At 32.9% G+C, this 22,500-nt stretch overlaps 1 protein-coding gene across 1 annotated transcript in view; it reads left to right on the plus strand.

Annotated features, from left to right (window-relative positions):
* Nucleotides 1-15,160: 15,160 nt before the first annotated feature.
* LOC135199934 (DBH-like monooxygenase protein 1) overlaps nt 15,161-22,500 on the plus strand; it is a gene marked incomplete at its 3' end in the record, with an annotated part of 27,194 nt that continues 19,854 nt past the window's right edge. Inside the window, exons 1-5 of the mRNA XM_064228053.1 lie at nt 15,161-15,238; nt 16,783-16,963; nt 17,867-17,977; nt 19,667-19,816; nt 20,658-20,837. Coding sequence (XP_064084123.1) covers nt 16,784-16,963; nt 17,867-17,977; nt 19,667-19,816; nt 20,658-20,837 — 621 coding nt within the window. The remainder of the gene's footprint in view (nt 15,239-16,782; nt 16,964-17,866; nt 17,978-19,666; nt 19,817-20,657; nt 20,838-22,500) is intronic.

The following is a 22,500-nucleotide window of genomic DNA, read 5'->3' on the forward strand; positions in this document are numbered from 1 at the left end:
GAATAATGCATTAGATTTTTGCCCAGTTTTTACAGAATGTTTATGCTGGCTTTAGCCTTACTTCTAAGCCTTTGCTAGACTGTCCGAGATAAAATGAGGGACAATCCATACATGGAATTTTATATATTATGTTGTTCTTTCTCTGGGGCCATTTTTTTATTAATATTCCTTTTTAGTGTGTTATTATAGGAAAAAACAAAGTGACATTTAAAAGCTTTTAACAATGATTTAATGGTTTCAAATCCGTTAAAATAAGGGAAACTGAGAATGTTCTTAGAATTTTCTTTCTGCGTGTTACTTACAGTATAAAACTTTTTGTGGGCTTTATTATAACAAATGTCTAATATATGTGAAGGATAGCATAAATCTTTCCCTATTTTTCTTATGTATTCAGTTTCAGTTATACGAATCTTCTTGTATTGTCTTTTCTTGTATGTATGTCAGTCTCTGCTCAGTAAAGGACGTTTAACGTATAAAGATCTTGCAGACCTCCTTCGTTTATTTTTCCTTCGTGGCATATACCTTTATTTATGGATTTATCACGTTCCTAACTTTCGTGATTCAGTTTATCATACATATATATATATATATATATATATATATATATATATATATATATATATATATATATATATATATATATACACATGTATGATATATATTATATATATATATATATATATATATATACATATATACATATATATACATAAATTTGCCAACCACAGAAAATTTGAATCGTTTCCTCAAAGCAAACCTAAGCTTCCTCTCAAAGATAGATAGAGAGAGAGAGAGAGAGAGAGAGAGAGAGAACGGAGAGAGAGAGAGAGAGAGAGAGAGAGAGAGAGAGAGAGAGAATAATAAATCATGAAGCGATGACTTTCTCATTTCATCGTTGATAAGACTTGGATAGGCTTTCGTGGAAGAAAATCAAGAGAAAAATCCAATATATTTGTGTTTATTTTTTAAATTATTCTGATCTAAATGGGTGGTGACATTAATACACTAATTTAACAAATCAATCAAGTAAACAATAAAAGAAGAGAAGGGGCGATAAATGTTTAATCTTTATGGCGGCAAAATTATTTTTAAATTAGAGAAATTTATATAGAAAATAAAACCTTTACAGAAACCATCTAGAGACCTAGAGAGAATTATATGTCAATTTTCTCATGATCAAAAGCTCAAATACCCATTTACTAATTGTGTATGCAATTTAAAAGATAGAGAGAGAGAGAGAGAGAGAGAGAGAGAGAGAGAGAGAGAGAGAGACCTTACCTTACAGACCTTACATCTTGTTCGGGTTGCCCCAGGTCCCTCAGTGTGAGGCACCTCTAATGTCTACCAGAGAGTTGCTAGTACATCTTCCGGTATAATTTTTGCATCTTCCAATCTTGGATGTCTGGGATGCAGTTTAGATATTGTCGAGCTTATTCTTAAACACATCTACGCCTCACTCCTGATATATTCCTCAGATGAGCTGGCAACGCATTGAATAGACGCTGCATTATCGATGCTGGTGCGTAGTGGATTAATGTCCTGTGTGCTTTCCTTATTTTTCCTGGTATAGTTTTGGGCACTATTAATCTACCTCTGCTTGCTCTTTCTGATATTTTTAGTTCCATGATATTTTCTGCTATTCCTTCTATCTGTTTCCATGCCTGAATTATCATGTAGCGTTCTCTTCTCCTTTCTAGACTATATAATTTTAAGAATTGTATTCTTTCCCAGTAGTCTAGGTCCTTCAACTTTTCTCTATTCTAGCTGTAAAGGACCTTTGTACCTCTCTATTTGTGCAATATCCTTTTGATAGTGTGGGTACCATATCATATTGCAATATTCAAGTGGACTACGAACATATGTTTTATAAAAGCATAATCATGTGTTCAGCTTTTCTTGTTTTTGAAGTGCCGTAACATTAACATTCCCATTTTTTTGCTTTACATTTTGCCAACAGAGTTGCTATTTGATCATTGCATAACATGTTCCTATTCATCATCACACCAAGGTCTTTAACTGCTTCCTTATTTGTGATGGTCTCATTATTAGGTCCCTTATATGCATATAGCTTTCTTTCTCTGTCTCCATAATTATTGATTCAAATTTATCAGAGTTAAATACCATCCTATTTACCTCTGCCCAGTCATATACTTTGTTAAGGTCTCTTTGTAGAGCGTTCCTATCTTCATCACATCTGCGAAACTACTCACTACCGAATCCTTAACATTATTGTCTATGTCTTCAATCATAATAACAAACAGTATTGCAGCTAACACCGTACCTTGCGGCACACCGGATATTTACCTTGGCTTCATCCGATTTCTCGTCGTTTTGCAATAACTATCTGTTTTCTGTTGTGTAAAAATTCTTTTAACCATCTTCCTACTTTATCCACGATATTGTGTTTTCTAATTTTCTTCGCCAAATATATTATGGTCTACTTTATCAAAAGCTTTTTGCAAAGTCTAAATAAACCACATCTGTTTCATTCGCTTTTCATAGTTTTTGAATATGTTTTCACGGTGGACTAACAGTTGGGTTTGTGTACTTTTCCGGGTACGAAACCATGTTGTCCCTTATTAAACAAATTATTTTTATTAAATGTTTCATAATATTTTCTTCATTACCCTTTCATACACTTTCATAATATGTGATGTTAGACTCACAGGCCTATAATTACTTGCCTCTAGTCTTGAGCCACTTTGAAAGTAGGGGTAATATATTTGCTAATTTGTGCTCATCATATATCTTGCCTGTATCTACACTTTGTTCTTAATAATATTGTAAGTGGCTTTGCGATAGAATGAACTACTTTCTTTAACAAAATAGCAGGAATTCCATCAGGCCCTGCAGCAGCTCCATTTTTAATTTCATTAATAGCCTGCACAATATCAGCTTCATTAATATCTATGTCAGCTAAATATTCACTATTTTCATCCCTTACTTCTATATCATTATCTTCATTATCTATTCTAGGGGTGAATTCTCTCTTATATCGTTTCTGCCAGTATGTTGCAAATTTCCTTTTTTTGCATTCGTTAATCTCCCTTCAATTCTCAGAGGGCCTATTTCTATTCTTCTTTTATTCATCTTCTTCGCATATGAGTATAATAGTTTGGGGTTTGCTTGATATTTAATAGGGTTTTTCTTCCCAAAGTCCCGTTTTTCATTTTCTTTTGATTGTATAATCTTTGTTTCTGCATTTTCTATCTTATTTTTAGTTCTATAACTTTCCATGCATTTTTTTCTTTGCAAGACCTTTTTTTCCACTTTCTGATTTTCTGGAACAAGATCCTTCTGTCTCTTGGTATGCATGAATGTGTTTACTTTTTCTTCTTCGTATATATTTTCCACTATTTTCTCCAATATTTTATATAATATCTCCGTATTTACCCTTATGTCATCACTTACGAAAATGTTATCCCATCTTTGTTTAATTCTTCATTAATTTCTGACCATTTTATATTTTTACTGTAGAATTGTATTTTCCATATCCTTCCCACTTTTTCATTTCTTGCTTATCTCTATTTTCACTTGCTTTGGAATGAACTGTTAATTCTATGACATTATGGTCTGAAATACTCCGCATTATAAACTATTATTTCTTTAACATAATTCATCTCGTTCACAAATACTAGGTCTAAAGTATTTTCCTTTTCTTGTTGGCAGGTGATTTATTGTTGAATGTTGTATTCTAGTAGCATATCTAATAGCTTTTCAAATTGCCTCTTATCTTCTGCACTACTTTTACTCTCTTTTTATATGTATAAGTACAACTACAATCTCCTATTTCGTTCTTCCATTCTACGAAAGGAAAGTTGAAGTCACCAGATAGGAGAATAGTCCAGTCCTTGTGATTTCTACATATATCATCCAATTTTTCAATTATTAAGTCAAACTCTTTAGGATTAGGAGGTCTATATATTACTATGTTCATCAATTTTTTTCAGATTCAATTCTACCGCTATTAGTTTCACATTCTGAGTTACTATATTTTCTCATAATATTTTTCCTTGTTTTTTGTCTTTCCCTATATTTTGCGGTTCCCCCTTGATTCCTATTTTTTCTATCTGATCTATAAGTTTGGAACCCTTTTATTTGATCATCATTCCCAGTCTCTTTGGGAATACCAGGTTTCACTTATATTCATTATATCTATTTCTTTTTTCATTTTGGGTTAGTTCTTCTAAGTACTCATATTTTCTTTTTGAGTTACTCGTAACTAAACCCTGCGCATTCATCACTATGATGGTTTGCGTGTTTTCTCCTTCATTTAATACTGATAGTAATAAGGATTTTCCCATGTCTCTTTCCTGTTCTGGTATGTTGTTCTTTTTTTCATTTCCAGAAATTCTGACATTAAAAAATCCAACTTTTCCATAATATTTGATCTTCCTTCATCATAATTATTAATTTTGTGTCTGAAATCTGCAATTTTCTCCGTTTCTGCAATACCTCTTGCATAATAAATACAGTTTATTATCTCTTTGAGGTAGAATTTCGGAGCTGATGCTTTGAAATTTTTTGCTGACACCTCTGCATATCTCATTGGTGGTTTGCTTTTCTCTTTTACCTGATATTCTTGATTTCTCTCTTTATTTGTTTCTTTCTTATTTTGGATTTTATTACTTGGTTGGTTTATTATTTGATTATTGATTCATGGACTACAGGGGTGCATATATTTGCATTTTTTGTCGAACTTACATCCTTTTCCTTCTTTTAGGTTTTTACATTTATTTTGGATGCAGATCTCTGCAATCAATCATAGCCCATATCCATCTAAGTATGCACATTTACCATATATTTCATAGTTTTGACATATCTTAGGATGTTTGTAGTAACATCTTTCTCCAAATCTGCAATTCCCTCTTTTCAAAAGGTTGCAGATTTTGTCTTTCTTGTCTATTTTTTCCTCTTTCCCGTCATTGTATAGATCTGGGTAGAGCCTCTTCGGGATTTGCTTTTCTGTTGTCATATCGTAATTTATTTCTTCGTAAGTATGCTGCTTTATTGCCTCATATGTAGTATCAATGAGTATCTCTGCATCCATACTTTTATCTTGTTCTTTGTTTTCCTTATTTTTTTCTGTCATTTCATGTTTTTTTTTTTACTTTTCTTCCGTTTTCCTCTTCTTCTTTTTCTTCTCTTCTTCCTCTTCCTCTTCTTCTTCATCCTCAACTATTTGTACATTCAATCTTGATTTAATAACATTGTCTATCCATGATAGACATGTTGAACAAAAAATTCTTGTATCTTTTCTCAAATCTTGTATTACCTCAGCACACTGTGGATGGGTCGGAATGTTTGCATGCAGCATTTTCATTTTTTTCTGATTAGGTTTTGTGGATTGACTATGCTATACCAAACCTTACACAGTTTTGCATGCTTTTGGCATTCTTTTTCTAATGCATCAATTAGTATATTCACAAGATTCACCTATTCATTTTCTTTGTCGGAATATGTTGGTTTATGTATATTTTTCTTTATGAGTCTCTTGACCACTTGGATTTTATTTGGAACTTCTTCAATTATTTCAAGATGTTTTCATTAGATTTTGTTCCAGTTTGAAGATTATATCCTTCTAATATATCTATGAATGCTTTTGTATCTTTTGGTTAGGACTGTTGCTGATTTCATAGATGAGAAATGCCAGTTCCCTTCCTGCTACCTCATCGTATTGCGAATCTGCTAAACACGCCAAATTACGCCACCTTTTCCCGCAGTTGGAACTTACTGCCATCTTGTTCTGATTTATAGTATTACACTTGATAAACTAACTAGAAGACGCTTTATCCTACTATTTTCACACTAATCTTATCACCGATAGTTCACGAACACTTCTAGATATTTCTCAAATTCTAGTCGTATGTTAAACTTGTGATATCTGTTGATTATTGTGACTTCACGCGGGTACGTCTCACCAAGCAAGATGGCTACTACGAGAGAGAGAGGAGAGAATTACATCTCAATTTGCCCATGACAAAAGCTAAAATACCCAGTTACTAATTTTGCATGCAATTAAAAAAAAATAGAGTCAGAGAGAGAGAGAGAGAGAGAGATAGAGAGAGGGGAGAGAGAGAGAGAGAGAGAGAGAGAGAGAGAGAGAGAGAGAGAGAGAGAATCACTTCTCACCTTTCCCATGACCAAAAGCTCGAATACCCAGTTATTAATTTTCTTTGCAATTTAAAGAGAGAGAGAGAGAGAGAGAGAGAGAGAGAGAGAGAGAGAGAGAGAATCGCATCTCATTTCGCTCATGACTAAGGAGTTAAATACTAAGTTTCTAATCGCGTATGTTATTCAACATTCCCAGGGAACGTCAGACAAAGCTCCTTTAATGATGGTATGAGAAGATAACTCACAAATCTGAAATGGACCTCAGATTGCTTTGTATTTAACAATTATTTAAGGAGCAGTGTGGTCTTTCATCTCTTGTATTTTCGCTCAACAGGATGTTGTATATATGTATATGTATATATATATATATATATATATATATATATATATATATATATATATATATATATATATATATATATATATATATATATATATATATGTGTGTGTGTGTGTGTGTGTGTGTGTGTGTGTGTGCGTGTAAAGTACGAACGGAGGTATACAGTGAAAAAAATTAAAGAGAACGAGGGGACGTTGAAAAAAATATAAATAAAAAAATGCATGAAATAAGACATGCAATGCATCGTGGGAACAGCATTGACCGGGCTATCTCAGACCGCGTTTTTTATTATTTTTTTTTTTATTTTGCAAAAATACAAAGAACAAGATGTTAAGATGACTTAGGGACACACACACACACACAGAGAGAGAGAGAGAGAGAGAGAGAGAGAGAGAGAGAGAGAGAATTACATGCCCATTTTCTCATGACCGAAAGCTCAAATAGCCATTTACTAATTTTGTATGCAATTCAAAAGAGAGAGAGAGAGAGAGAGAGAGAGAGAGAGAGAGAGAGAGAGAGAGAGAGAGCGGGGGGAGAGAGAGAGAGAATCGCTTCTCACCTCTCCCATGACCAAAAGCTCGAATTCCCAGTTACCAATTTTCTTTGCAATTTAAAGAGAGAGAGAGAGAGAGAGAGAGAGAGAGAGAGAGAGAGAGAGAATTACATCTCACTTTCCTCATGACCAAAAGTTCAAATACCCAGTTACTAATTCTGTATGCAATTTATAAAAGAGAGAGAGAGAGAGAGAGAGAAGAGAGAGAGAGGAGAGAGAGAGAGAGAATCGCATCTCACTTCGCTCATGACTAAGGAGTTAAATACTAAGTTTCTAATCGCGTATGTTATTCAACATTCCCAGGGAATATCTGACCAAGTTCCTTTATTGATGGTAAGAGAAGATGACTCACAAATCTGAAATGGACCTCAGATCACTTTGCATTTAACAATTATTTAAGGAGCAATGCGGTCTTTCATCTCTTGTATTTTTGATCAACAGGATGTTGTATATATGTATATGTAAGGCCTAGAGTTAGGATTAATGAGATATTGCCAATATGTTCGCTGTGACCTATGAAATGTGGAGAAGCAACGACCTGAGAAAAGCTGACCAATGGTTTTTGTGGGTGGCGTGAGATAAAACTGCACAGAAAGACAAGTCAATGTACTCAGTTCATGAACTCTTTCCAAAGTGCCTTTGTGAAACTGGTTGCAGCCAGTAATTATGAGGCGCTAACGAACTGTGCGTTCGTATGTGCGTGTGCGCCTCTTCTATTAAAAATGTATGATACTCAAGTCTATGAGGGATTTGGCATAGAGACGTCTTTGGAAGAAAGACACGATGCCGTGGTGCTCTCCGAAAGTGTTTTTTGATAAGTGTGTGAAATAGTCCGGCTGCTTGGGTGAGTTTTGAACTGTTTTAGCCAAAGAGTGGCTTGTTATCTATTTGACATTTTTGTAGGGATATTCAATCTTTAATCTCTCATTGTTAAACTTGTGTGTGTACTTATGGGGTGTTTCTATGTCTTTGAAACAGACGGTTCAAGCGGAACCATGAGGGGGGACCGAGGGAGTCCCGATGGATACTAGACTTTTGGTGTGACTAAATACAGTTTAGACATTTTACTGTTGGGGTTTTTAAGTTAGTCAGTAAGACTTGGATCATTATCTTTTGTTACTTAATAAATGTTTATTTTATAATGTAACGCTCTCATTTTCATTACCTGTTAGAGAGAGAGAGAGAGAGAGCGAGAGAGACCTTACAGACCTTACAGACCTTACATCTTGTTCGGGTTGCCCCAGGTCCCTCAGTGTGAGGCACCTCTAATGTCTACCAGAGAGTTGCTAGTACATCTTCCGGTATATTTTGCATCTTCCAATCTTGGATGGTCTGGGATGCAGTTTAGATATTTGTCGAGCTTATTCTTAAACACATCTACGCTCACTCCTGATATATTCCTCAGATGAGCTGGCAATGCATTGAATAGACGCTGCATTATCGATGCTGGTGCGCAGTGGATTAATGTCCTGTGTGCTTTCCTTATTTTTCCTGGTATAGTTTTGGGCACTATTAATCTACCTCTGCTTGCTCTTTCTGATATTTTTAGTTCCATGATGTTTTCTGTTATTCCTTCTGTCTGTTTCCATGCCTGAATTATCATGTAGCGTTCTCTTCTCCTTTCTAGACTATATGACTTTAAGGATTGTAGTCTTTCCCAGTAGTCAAGGTCCTTAACTTCTTCTATTCTAGCTGTAAAGGACCTTTGTACACTCTCTATTTGAGCAATATCCTTTTGATAGTGTGGGTACCATATCATATTGCAATATTCAAGTGGACTACGAACATATGTTTTATAAAGCATAATCATGTGTTCAGCTTTTCTTGTTTTGAAGTGCTGTAACAACATTCCCATTTTTGCTTCACATTTTGCCAACAGAATTGCTATTTGATCATTGCATAACATGTTCCTATTCATCATCACACCAAGGTCTTTAACTGCTTCCTTATTTGTGATTGTCTCATTATTAGGTCCCCTATATGCATATAGCTTTCCTTCTCTGTCTCCATAATTTATTGATTCAAATTTATCAGAGTTAAATACCATCCTATTTACCTCTGCCCAATCATATACTTTGTTAAGGTCTCTTTGTAGAGCGTTTCCTATCTTCATCACAAGTAATTTCTCTACTTATTCTTTTGTCATCAGCGAAACTACTCACTACCGAATCCTTAACATTACTGTCTATGTCTTCAATCATAATAACAAACAGTATTGCAGCTAACACCGTACCTTGTGGCACACCGGATATTACCTTGGTTTCATCCGATTTCTCATCGTTTGCAATAACTATCTGTTTTCTGTTGTGTAAAAATTCTTTTAACCATCTTCCTACTTTATCCACGATATTGTGTTTTCTAATTTTTCTTCGCAATAATATTATGGTCTACTTTGTCAAAAGCTTTTGCAAAGTCTAGATAAACCACATCTGTTTCATTTCCGCTTTTCATATTCTTTTTTAATATGTTCTCACGGTGGCTACCATTGGGTTTGTGTACTTTTTCCGGGTACGAAACCGTGTTGTCCTATATTAAACAAATTATTTTTATTAAATGTTTCATAATATTTTTCTTCATTACCCTTTCATACACTTTCAAATAATATGTGATGTTAGACTCACAGGCCTATAATTACTTGCCTCTAGTCTTGATCCACTTTTGAAAGTAGGGGTGATATATGCTAATTTGTGTTCATCATAAATCTTGCCTGTATCTACACTTTGTCTTAATAATATTGCAAGTGGCTTTGCGATAGAATGAACTACTTTCTTTAACAAAATAGCAGGAACTCCATCAGGCCCTGCAGCAGCTCCATTTTTAATTTCATTAATTGCCTGCACAATATCAGCTTCATTAATTTCTATGTCAGCTAAATATTCACTATTTTCGTCCCTTACTTCTATATCATTATCTTCATTATCTATTCTAGGGGTGAATTCTCTCTTATACGTTCTGCCAGTATGTTGGCATATTTCCTTTTTTTTCATTCGTTAATCTCCCATTCAATTCTTAGAGGGCTTATTTCTATTCTTCTTTTATTCATCTTTTTCGCGAATGAGTATAATAGTTTGGGGTTTTTGCTTGATATTTATTAGGGGTTTTCTCCCAGTCCCGTTTTTCATTTTCTTTTGATTGTATAATCTTTTTTGTTCTGCATTTTCTATCTTACTTTTTAGTTCTATAACTTTCCATGCATTTTTTTCTTTTTCTTTTGCAAGACCTTTTTTCCCAATTCCTGATTTTCTGGAACAAGATCCTTCTGTCTCTTGGTATGCATGACTGAATGTTTACTTTTCTTCTTCGGTATATATTTATCCACTATTTTCTCTAATATTTTATATAATATCTCCGTATTTACCCTTATGACATCACTTACGAAAATGTTATCCCAATCTTTGTTTAATTCTTCATTTATTTCTGACCATTTTATATTTTTACTGTAGAAGTTGTATTTTCCATATCCTTCCCACTTTTTCATTTCTTGCTTATTTCTGTTTTCACTTGCTTTGGAATGAATGTTAATTCTATGACATTATGGTCTGAAATACTCGCATTATAAACTATTATTTCTTTAACATAATTCATCTCGTTCACAAATACTAGGTCTAAAGTATTTTTTCCTTTCTTGTTGGCAGGTGATTTATTTGTTTGATGAATGTTGTATTTCTAGTAGCATATCTAATAGCTTTTCGAATTGCCTCTTATCTTCTGCACTGCTATTACTCTTTTTTTATATGTATAAGTACAACCACAATCTCCTATTCGTTCTTTCCATTCTACGAAAGGAAAGTTGAAGTCTCCAGATAGGAGAATAATCCAGTCCTTGTGATTTCTACATATATCATCCAATTTTTCAATTATTAAGTCAAACTCTTTAGTATTAGGAGGTCTATATATTACTATGTTCATTAATTTTTCAGATTCAAATTCTACCGCTATTAGTTCACATTCGGAGTACTATATTTCTCAAATATATTTTTCCTTGTTTTTTGTCTTTCCCATATATTGCGGTTCTCCCCCTTGATTCCTATTTTTTCTATCTGATCTATAAGTTTGGAACCCTTTTTATTTGATCATCATTCCCGTCTCTTGGGAATACCCCGGTTTCACTTATATTCATTATATCTATTTTCTTTTAAAACAATTTGGGTTAGTTCTTCTAAGTACTCTATTTTTCTTTTGAGTTACTCGTAACTAAACCCTGCGCATTCATCACTATGATGGTTTGCGTGCTTTTCTCCTTCATTTAATATTGGTAGTAATAAGGATTTTCCCATCTTCTTTCCTGTTCTGGTATGTTGTTCTTTTTTTTCATTTCCAGAAATTCTGACATTAAAAAAATCCAACTTTTCTCCATAAATATTTCATTCTTCCGTTCATTTCATAATTATTCATTTTGTGTCTGAATCTGCAATTTTCTCCGTTTCTGCAATATCCTCTTGCATAATAAATACAGTTTATTATCTCTTGAGTAGAATTTTTGGAGCTGATGCTTTGAAATTTTTTTGCTGACACCTCTGCATATCTCGTTGGTGGCTTGCTTTTTTCTTTTACCTGATATTCTTTATTTCTCTCTTGATTTGTTTCTTTCTTATTTTGGATTTTATTACTTGATTGGTTATTTATTTGATTATGATTCATGGCTACAGGGTGCATATATTTACATTTTTTGTCGAACTTACATCCTTTCCCTTCTTTTAGGTTTTTGCATATTTTTTGGATGCAGATCTCTGCAATCATCCCCATAGCCATCTAGGTATGCTCATTTACCATATATTTCATAGTTGTGACATACCTTAGGATGTTTGTAGTAACATCTTTCTCCAAATCTGCAATTCCCTCTTTTCAAAAGGTTGCAGATTTTGTCTTTTTTGTCTATTTTTTCCTCTTTCCCGTCATTGTGTAGATCTGGGTACAGCCTCTTCGGGATTTGCTTTTGTGTTGTCATATCGTAATTTATTTCTTCGTAGGTATGCTGCTTTATTGCCTCATATGTAGTATCAATGAGTATCTCTGCATCCATACAGAGGTATCGCTGTTAGAGAGAGAGAGAGAGAGAGAGAGAGAGAGAGAGAAAAGAAAGTCGCGAGCCGCTGGTTTGTTTGTTGTTTGCCTGACGCTCTAGTTACACGTTTACCAAATGAATAATGAGGTTCATAACCTCATATATATATAATATATATATATATATATATATATATATATATATATATATATATATGTATATGTATGTGTGTCTGTATGTGTATATGTGTGTGTTATTTCCATATCTCAGACGGCTGCTCTCAAAGGCAAACTGGTTAGCAAATTCATAAACACCAACAATTGTACGCTCGTCTCATAGGAATGTGTTTGTAAGTTTCTTGGAATAACTTGCATTATTTAAAAAGTGGGTTTTGTCAGCTAGACATTGCTTGCTATATATATATATATATATATATATATATATATATCTATATATAATAATATATATATATATATATATATATATATATATATATATATATATATATATATATATATATATATATACTCATACATCTAATAAAAGGAGCCCATAAAAACACCAAAATATAGAGAGGAAAGTACTATATTTCAGAGACTGCTGTCTCTCTCTTCAGGTATATGAATGAGAAAAGTTTACAGAAAAGGTGGTATTTATACCAAGAGATCCGTCCACAAGTAAGCCCAATTTAGGTCACCCCCGCTGATAATCTTCCTTTAAATCTTCTTAAGCGTTGGTTGAATAAACACTTCGTCGACGACATCCGAAATCCATGCTCCTTTTGAGATGTTCATTACCTGCTTCTCTATTATTAAGACCGATTCCATCATTTGACTCTTGTACCGGCAGTTGCTCCTATAAATTACACGTGACAAATTCCAGTTTATTCTATGGTTATGTTCATTTATATGGTTGAAAATAGCCGAGTTCTGTTGTCCATACCTAACTGACCGTTTGTGTTGTATTAATCTCTGGGGAAGTGATTTACCTGTAAATCCGATGTAAGATTGGTCACAGTCTTGGCAAGGGATCTCATAGACCCCAGAGTCCTTGGGAGATGTCTTTTGTTGACGTTAATCAGGGATTTGGCTAAGGATGTTTGGGTAGGTAAATGCAAAAGGGTTGGATTTCCCAAGGGTGTGCGTTACTCTTTTAATCGTCTCCAGGTGAGGAATTTTTATTTTATTGTTGGGTGTGTCTCTGGTCTTGTCTTTAGGGGGTCGGTAGAAAATTACGTTTGCTTTTTGAATTGCTTTCTCAATTAAATGGTCAGGATACTTTAAAGATGAAAGTTGCTTGCGAATTAGTTCAAATTCTTTTTCCAGGAAATCTGGGGAACAAATTCGTAAGGCTCTTAAGAATAGGTTGCTAGCTACGCCTGTCTTGATAGTAATGTCGTGATAGCTAAAGTAGCGAATATATGAAAGTGAGAACGTTGGTTTTCTGTATATGGTAAATTTGGGTTTTATTCTGTCGTGTCTCTGATTATTAAAACATCAAGAAAAGGAATTTTGTTGTCTGTTTTTCCCATTCAAACTTTTAAATTCTTTGATGCTGGGCACTAATACGTTTAATTTTGAGAGGAATTCATTAAAATTACCCCACCTATTATCCCAAAATGTTAGAATATCATCCACGTATCTCAGCCACAGTATGTTTTTGGGTTTTATTGCATTTATTACTGTAGTTTCAAAGTATTCCATGTACAGATTGGCTAAAACGGGACTTAAAGGACTACCATACTACTACACCCGAATTTTTTGCTTGTAGAATGATTCCCCGAATGAAAATACGTTATTAGATGCACATAATTCAACTAACTTTATTATTTTGTCAAGCGCCAATGGGAAATGATCTGAATAGGGGGATAATTTTTCCCTTAAAAACTGAAGAACGTCCTGCACTGGTACTTTTGTGAATAGGGAGTCTACGTCGAGGCTTAAAAGTTTTATGTTGTGAAAAAGAATTTGAACTAATTCGCAAGCAACTTTCATCTTTAAAGTATCCTGACCATTTAATTGAGAAAGCAATTAAAAAAGCAAACGTAATTTTCTACCGACCCCCTAAAGACAAGACCAGAGACACACCCAACAATAAAATAAAAATTCCTCACCTGGCAGACGAATTAAAAGAGTAACGCACACCCTTGGGAAATCCAACCCTTTTGCCAATTTAGCTCCTGCCCAAAACACCTTAGCCAAATCCCTGATTAACGTCCAACAAAAGACATCTCCCAAGGACTCTGGGGTCTATGAGATCCCTTGCCAAGACTGTGACCAATCTTACATCGGATTTACAGGTAAATCACTTCCCCAGAGATTAATACATAACACAAACGGCCAGTTAGGTATGGACAACAGAACTCGGCTATTTTCAACCATATAAATGAACATAACCATAGAATAAACTGGAATTTGTCACGTGTAGTTTATAGGAGCAACTGCCGGTACAAGAGTCAAATGATGGAATCGGCCTTAATAAAAGAGAAGCAGGTAATGAACATCTCAAAAGGAGCATGGATTTTGGATGTCGTCGACGAAGTGTTTATTCAACCAACGCTTAAGAAGATTAAAGGAAGATTATCAGCGGGGGTGACCTAAATTGGCTTACTTGTGGACGGATCTCTTGGTATAAATACCACCTTTTCTGTAAACTTTTCTCATTCATATACCTGAAGAGAGGGACAGCAGTCTCTGAAATATAGTACTTTCCTCTCTATATTTTGGTGTTTTTATGGGCTCCTTTTATTAGATGGAATTCTGTTGTTACAGAACATTTTTACCAGTCATACTCATACATATATAAATTATATATATGTGTGTGTGTGTGTGTGTGTGTGTGTGTGTGTGTGTGCGTAAAGCACGAACGGAGGTACACAGTGAAAATATGAAAGAGAACGAAGGGACGTTGAAAAAAAATATAAATAAAAAAATGCATGAAATAAGACATGCAATGCATCGTGGGAACAGCCTTGACCGAGCTATCTTAGACCACGATTTTTATTATTTTTTTTTATTTTGTAAAAATACAAAGAACAAGATGTTATTACGACTTAGAGAGAGAGAGAGAGAGAGAGAGAGAGGAGAGATAGAGAGAGAGAGAGAGAGAGAGAGAGTGGCGATTTCTGCATAACTGGCTTCAGTGTGTTGCCAGCTGTGATCGAGGAACATTGTGGCATCTTCCACCTTTGAGGCTGGAAATTTCAACGCGACGCAACCACCAAAAAGTAAGTAGTGATCTTTCTTATAATTATTTCTTTAACATCGTTACATTTTTTATATTACTTGAAGTTATAATATATATATACATATATATATATATATATATATATATATATATATATATATATATATATATATATTATATATATGCATATATATATATATATATATATATATATATATATATATATATATATATATAGATATATATATATATATATGTGTGTGTGTGTGTGTGTGTGTGTGTGTGCGTGCGTGAGTGTGTCGCCTGAAAGGTAGGAGCCCCTTTTTAACAAACCTTCCGCAACGTCATGTTATTTAGCAAGAGGATCAGAGAAGAGGATTAAATAAACTAACACACACACAAAAAAAAACCTTTCTGTAAATAATGAATTCAAATTTATCCGAGGTATTCGGTATAATAAACTAAAGAATTGCCCAAGGCGAAAACGCCGAAATTATAGCGAATGCCTCTAAATTGAATTGAATTAATGAAACTTCAATCGACCCTTGATTGCAACGTAGTTTTATAATTTTCAATTCATAATAATAACGTAGAGTCCTCCAAGTTACAAAGTGAGCCAACATCTGCTCGGGGAAACATTCAGTTCCCAGGGCGTGACTTGCTAAATAATTGAAAGTGATTGCAACTCTCTCCTCTGATCGACCTGGTTATAGTAGATTCAAATCAACCGTGCATTTGATGTCTAGGCCAGTCCCTTACGACGGTCCTGATTGGCTGCTGATAAGCCAATGACAGGGCTGGAAACTCTCTGAGGGATACGTCTTCCAAAAGTATCCCTCAGGAGAGGTGGAACATACATCATGCCTATGTGTACTCTCGAGAGAGACTGAGGAGAGTTTTCAGCCCTGTGATTAGCTTATCAACAGCCAATCAGGAGCGTCGTAAGGTTCTTGCCTAGACATCAAATGCGGTTGATTTGAATTTACTATAGTAGTAGTAAGATCAAATGTGCTCGAGCTAGATTTAGCGTGGTGCATCCGTCTCATATTTGAATTTACTAGGTCATTATCACTTTCGATGTGTTACCTATTATATTCGGGTCCATTTTGCTAAGAGATTAATTATAATGTTTTCTTTTTGTGAAAATTGCCCACTTCAGGGACCGCATGTCGGCTAAATCTTTGTGTAATAACTATTTGATCTAAGATTTCAGAGTTATAAGTGATTGCTATGTATGGGAATTGTTATCGTGTTTAGAATAGTCTATATTTTTTTTTTATAAAAAAAATTATAGAATTCTGGCCTTGCCTATTCAATCCTATCCTGGGTAGCAGTTGCATAGTCTTTCGTTTTTGTCATCAGCCCTCAACATCTGGGCATCTAATCGATGAGAAATTCCCGACAATATAATTCATGCATAATCACATAAGTAGGCGGATAACCAGTTACAAAAACATAAGACATAAACAGGAGAGGCTTAATTAAAGGAATGGATAAACTGTAGCTAAATAAAAATAATAATAAATATCAATAACTTGATAAAGAATGAATTTAAGTAATAAGTAAAATTATATTTTTCTCCAGAATGGCGACGCTGAATCTACTCGCCCTAATCCTGACCCTATCTCTCGAGGTCATGGGTCAACCCATCAAGATGGCACCTCTGTCCCCCATGCCATTGGCCCACGAAATCACGATGGACCAGTTGGGTAAATACATAGTGAAATGGACACCACAGGACGTAGATATCATCTTTGAAGTCCACGTATGTTTTTGACAGTATATGTGAACTTATATAATTTCGATTTTTTTAATATAAACCAAGTTGTTACCAGTGTATTCAGATAAATTTTTACGAATATATTTTATCTGAGAAAAAACATAAATTTTTATATTTAAAATATATTTGGAAGACTGTAAGTGATATACTTTCGAATTTTCGAATATGAACTGATTTCGTAGCAGTGTATTCTGATAATTTTTACGAATATCTAAGTAAAAACATGATTTTTTTTTATTTAAAATATATTTGGAGGACTTTAAGTAATATAATTTCGAATTTGTTAATATAAACCAAATTGTTACCAGTGTATTTTTATCATTGTTGCGAATATATTTTATCTAAGAAAAAACATAAATTTTTGTATTCAAAATATATTTAGAGGACTTTAATATATTTCCTAATTTGTTAATATAAACCAAAATGTTACCAGTTTATTTTGATTATTTTGGCGAATATATTTTATCTAAGGAAAAACATTATTTTTTACTTGAAATATATTTGGAGGACTTTAAGTAATATATTTCCTAATTTGTTAATATAAACCAAATTGTTGCTAGTGTGTTTTGATCATTTTGGCGAATATATTTCATCTAAGGAAAAACATTCTTTTTTTATTTAAAATATATTTGGAGGACATTAAGTAATATAATTCCATAATTTGTTAATATAAACCAAATTGTTACCAGGCTATTTTGACCATAGCTACGAATATATTTTATCTAAAAAAAAACATCTATTTTCCATATTTGAAAACAAACATATAAACAGTGATATCTAATACCATTTTAACATCTTAAGCATCAACTTCAAAACGTCTTTGTAGTTAATCAGTTTATTTTTTCTAACTCCAAAATGAAATATCTAATATATGAATATTATTTTCAGGTAGCTACCACAGGTTATATTGGCTTTGGATTTTCGACCAACGGTGGAATGCGAGGATCTGATATCATTGTCGGCGGAGTGGATGACTTAACTGGAGAGGTCTATTTAACAGTGAGTAGGCTGTCTTGTAAATAAATAAATATATATATAATATATATATATATATATATATATATAATGATAATATATATATATATATATATATATATATATATATATATATATATATATATTTATTAATATATATTATATTATGTGTCTTTATTGTAATGCAGCAGTATAATGTCGGATATAAAAGACCCATAAAACACTATTTGAACGTTTCACATATTGTTTTATTGGCATTTTATCCAATATATATATAGTATATATATATATATATATATATATATATATATATATATATATTATATATACGTATATTTAACTCATCAATATAAATAATGTATTATAAACAACAAATCAACAACCTGAAGAATTTGGACTTCGTGTAATAAATACTAATCATGAGAGATCATGATTAGTATTTATTACACACACACATATATAAAATATACTTACATATACATGTACATACCAGCAAGCAAAGAACTATTCATGCCGTTCACTAATTTACAAAATCCCCTGCAGTCATGACAACAAAAGGAAAACTTGGCAATTGTTCAATACAATACACTTCAAGCACACCAAATTCGCCTTTATCAAGCACGCCGATTTCGCCTTTATTTCCTAATAACGCAATTTGTGGTTCTCACGGTTAGATAAGCCACAAGCAGTTCAAGCTAGAATTACACAGATAGTCACTTCCTTTAACTTGTCAGTGAATAAAGACTAATCATGATGTCTCAATGGTAATTTTGTGTCATATAATTCCAGCATCATCTGACTGTATTACTTTTTTGTCCTGCAACTGAAGTCATTGGCGATGCTTTTGTTAGACAAAATTAAAACTCTTCAATATGTTGTTTTGATATTTGCATTTTTTTCTTGGTCACTCGTTTTATCAATATTTGATTGTTCTCTCTTTTGCAATTTTATCTTATAACTATTATTAGAATAATTATTTTTATACAGCAAACTGCATAATTATGTTTCTGACAAGGATTAACTACGAATTACTATCGAATGATAATAATATTATTTGCTACCATACCTTTCTTCCCAGATGTTTTAACATACAAGCCTTAGTTTCTGTTTTCTTTCCAATAATAAATATGAATTATAACCTTTAATGCGTTAATTATAGCTGAAATTACCTCATTTGGTTATATTACACTACATTAAGAAATCCATAAAAATGTAACTTATAAAAGAAAAAGAGAAAAAATCATTATGCCCTTCCAAACCAGTGAAATTAATCGACTCCATCACTATTTTATTTCTAGGTTTACACAAAATGTTATGCCTCGATTTTAACCAAAATTTGGCCCAAAGTGGTCCTCGTTCCTGGCAACATATTTGGAGACTCTGCAAGAGACATGGAAACCAGTACAAGGCCACTTGTAAGAAAGCGAGATTTTAAACTATGCAACCTTACAGGGAGTTTGCTTTTTCCCGAAAGCTCTAGTCTTACAGTGGTTCCTGTTCCAGTATCGCTACGGAAGTCTCGTCATTCAGTGGTTCCTGTTCCAGTATCGCTACGCATGTTTTGTCATTCAGTGGTTCATGTTTCAGGATCGCTACGCAAGTCTCGTCATTCCGTGGTTAATTTTTCAGGATCGTTACGTAAATCTTGTCATTATGTGGTTCATGTTCCAGAATCGCTAAGCAAGTCTTGTTATTCAGTGGCTCTTGTTCCAGGATCGACACGCAACTGGAAACTCGGTTCCAGAGGTCGATTCATCCCAGGACGTCCAGCTTTTGGAAGGATTCCAGAATGAGACTCACACAGCCCTCAGGTTTTCTCGTCCTTGGTACACCTGTGATAGTGATGGGGATTTAGAGTTGAATGTGAGTATGGCAACGTGCCTCTATATTTTATTTGATTGACATTGTCTAGTTCAATTTATTATTTTACTGATAGTAACTTGGAATTATAAAATTTAAAGTTTTATCGATGTTGTTTGTATTCACTTGGCAAAGTCTAACAATTTTATCATATAGACGCAATATCAGGCGGTGCCTAAGTCTCTGCCCGCATAACAGTGTAATAAATGTTATAAACATATATTATTGGTAACTTGTCGTACACACAAAACCAACAGGATGAATACAAGTCAACAACTTACTGGCAGTTCAAAGGTTTGTGCACACCTTATAGTTTTTTACTTGTTGTGAACAAGTTCGTGATATGTAGGTAATAAATTACCAACTACTTATTGGTAGTTCTAACCAGTACTTCATACGATTATCCAGCATTTTCCCTTTACATTTGTTGACTTGTTGTCAACCTGTTCGTGATTATATATACAATAAGTTAGTAATATGTTTATGGCATGTAATAATTTTGTATGGACACAAAATTAGATGTCACATAATATAAGCAAAATGTTCATCCTCATCTATATGGTTGAAGAATTGTCGACAACTAGCTTGTGACTTGTATGCAATAATTTACCAACATGTTTCTAACATATATGCAATAAGTTACCAACATGTTTGTGACATGTATGCAATTAGTTACCAACATGTTTACGATATACTTGATATGGAAGCACCTTTGGACATCACCTAATATTGCACCTCTGGTTTCTGTAGAGTTGTCGTCAACATGTATGAGATATGTGCGTAGTAATTACCGACACGTTCATGACACATTTCAACTAATATATTATGCTTCTGGTTTCTCTAGAAAGAAGACACAGTCCGCCTCATTTGGGCCTATGGAGATTCAGACCCCGTGGAACGAGATCCTATGACAATTAAGTACCATTCTCAGAAAGGAAGCAAAAGTTTATACCTGAACGAACCGCGTCTTCGAATCCCTGACTTGGGAGAGGACGTGAAGACTTGGGAACTAAGGTCACCTAACGTAAGGTTTTCTAAGATTTTGAATGGTTTAAATAACTAAGTCCTATGTGACCTTAGGTTACTGGCAGAGCAATGATTAAGAGCGAAGCAAATTATTTCTGGAAACAGTCTCACTCAAATGCTAATGTCTGAAAGTCTTGAAGATAAAAGAAAAATTCTTTCGATAGATAAAACCTTATAGCTTTAAATTTCATCCCGTATAAGATCTATTTTTAAAATATCATAATTTCACATTTTAATGGTGTTTTAATTATTACATATTACATTATATTTTTCTCAAAATTGATGATTTCAGCAACAATTGCGAAAGTGTTCTCTAATACTAGGCTTAGCTAAACTATGTCTTCTCACCTCGGCGATAAAGAATCATTCAACATTGTATCTTGAACCATATTATTAGCAGTTTGATGAATTCAGGTTAGTGGTATAGCAAAGAATAAATCTATGAATTAATGTTAGTGGTATAGCAATGATTAAATCTATAAGTTCACGTTAGTGATATAGCAATGATTAAATCTATGAATTCAGGTTGCTGGTATAGCAATGATTAAATCTATGAATTTAAGTTAGTGATATAGCAATGATTAAAAATAAGAATTCAGGCTAGTGGTATAGCAATGATTAAATCTACAAATTCATGTTGTTGGCATAGCAATGATTAAATCTATGAATTCAGGTTAGTGGTATAGCAATGATTAAATCTGTTAATTCAGGTTACTGGTATAGCAATAATTAAATCTATAAATTCAGGCCTCATACTGGTATAGCAAATTCAATCTATGAACTCAGATTAGTGGTATAACAATGATTAAATCTATGAATTCAGATTAGTGGTATAGCAATGATTAAATCTAGGATTTCAGGTATCCTATATACTAGCTATGATTAAATCTACATATACTATTGTTTAATCATCAGTTCTTTATAGCAGAAATGATTTATTCTATTGATTTATTAATCCCTCTAATATATTTCTAAACCGTCAGATTACTGAATAATCTTATGTGAATTTAGCTTTTCCTCTAATTTCTTACAAAATTTAACCTGGAGATACTAAGTAATTTCCCAAAATATTCATAATTTTTTCAAATACAATGAATATATTTTAATACTCTGTTATTGATGAGAGAGTAAAAAGAAAGTTTTTACTGACGGTAAATTCCACGATTTTAAAAACTGACATAAAATGAACAACTGCATCGCTTTCCTAACTATAAGCACTGCCAGCATCTTTATGACGAAAAAATAATATTCCTTGATGAACCTCTAGTCTAATCATCTAATGTTTACTTGAGTAACGATAAAATAAAAATATTTGTATATCAAATTTTATATATATACATAATATATATATATATATATATATATATATATATATATATACTATATATATATAATATATATATATATATATATATACATATATATATATATATATATATATATATATATATATATATATATATATATATATATATATATATATATATATATATATATATATATATATATATATATATATATATATATATATATATATATATATATATATATATATATATATATTATATATATATATATGTGTGTATGATATATATATATTATATATATATATATATATATATATATATATATATATATATATATATATATATATATATATA

This window comes from Macrobrachium nipponense, chromosome 26, assembly GCF_015104395.2.
Source record: "Macrobrachium nipponense isolate FS-2020 chromosome 26, ASM1510439v2, whole genome shotgun sequence".
Lineage (NCBI taxonomy): Eukaryota > Metazoa > Arthropoda > Malacostraca > Decapoda > Palaemonidae > Macrobrachium > Macrobrachium nipponense.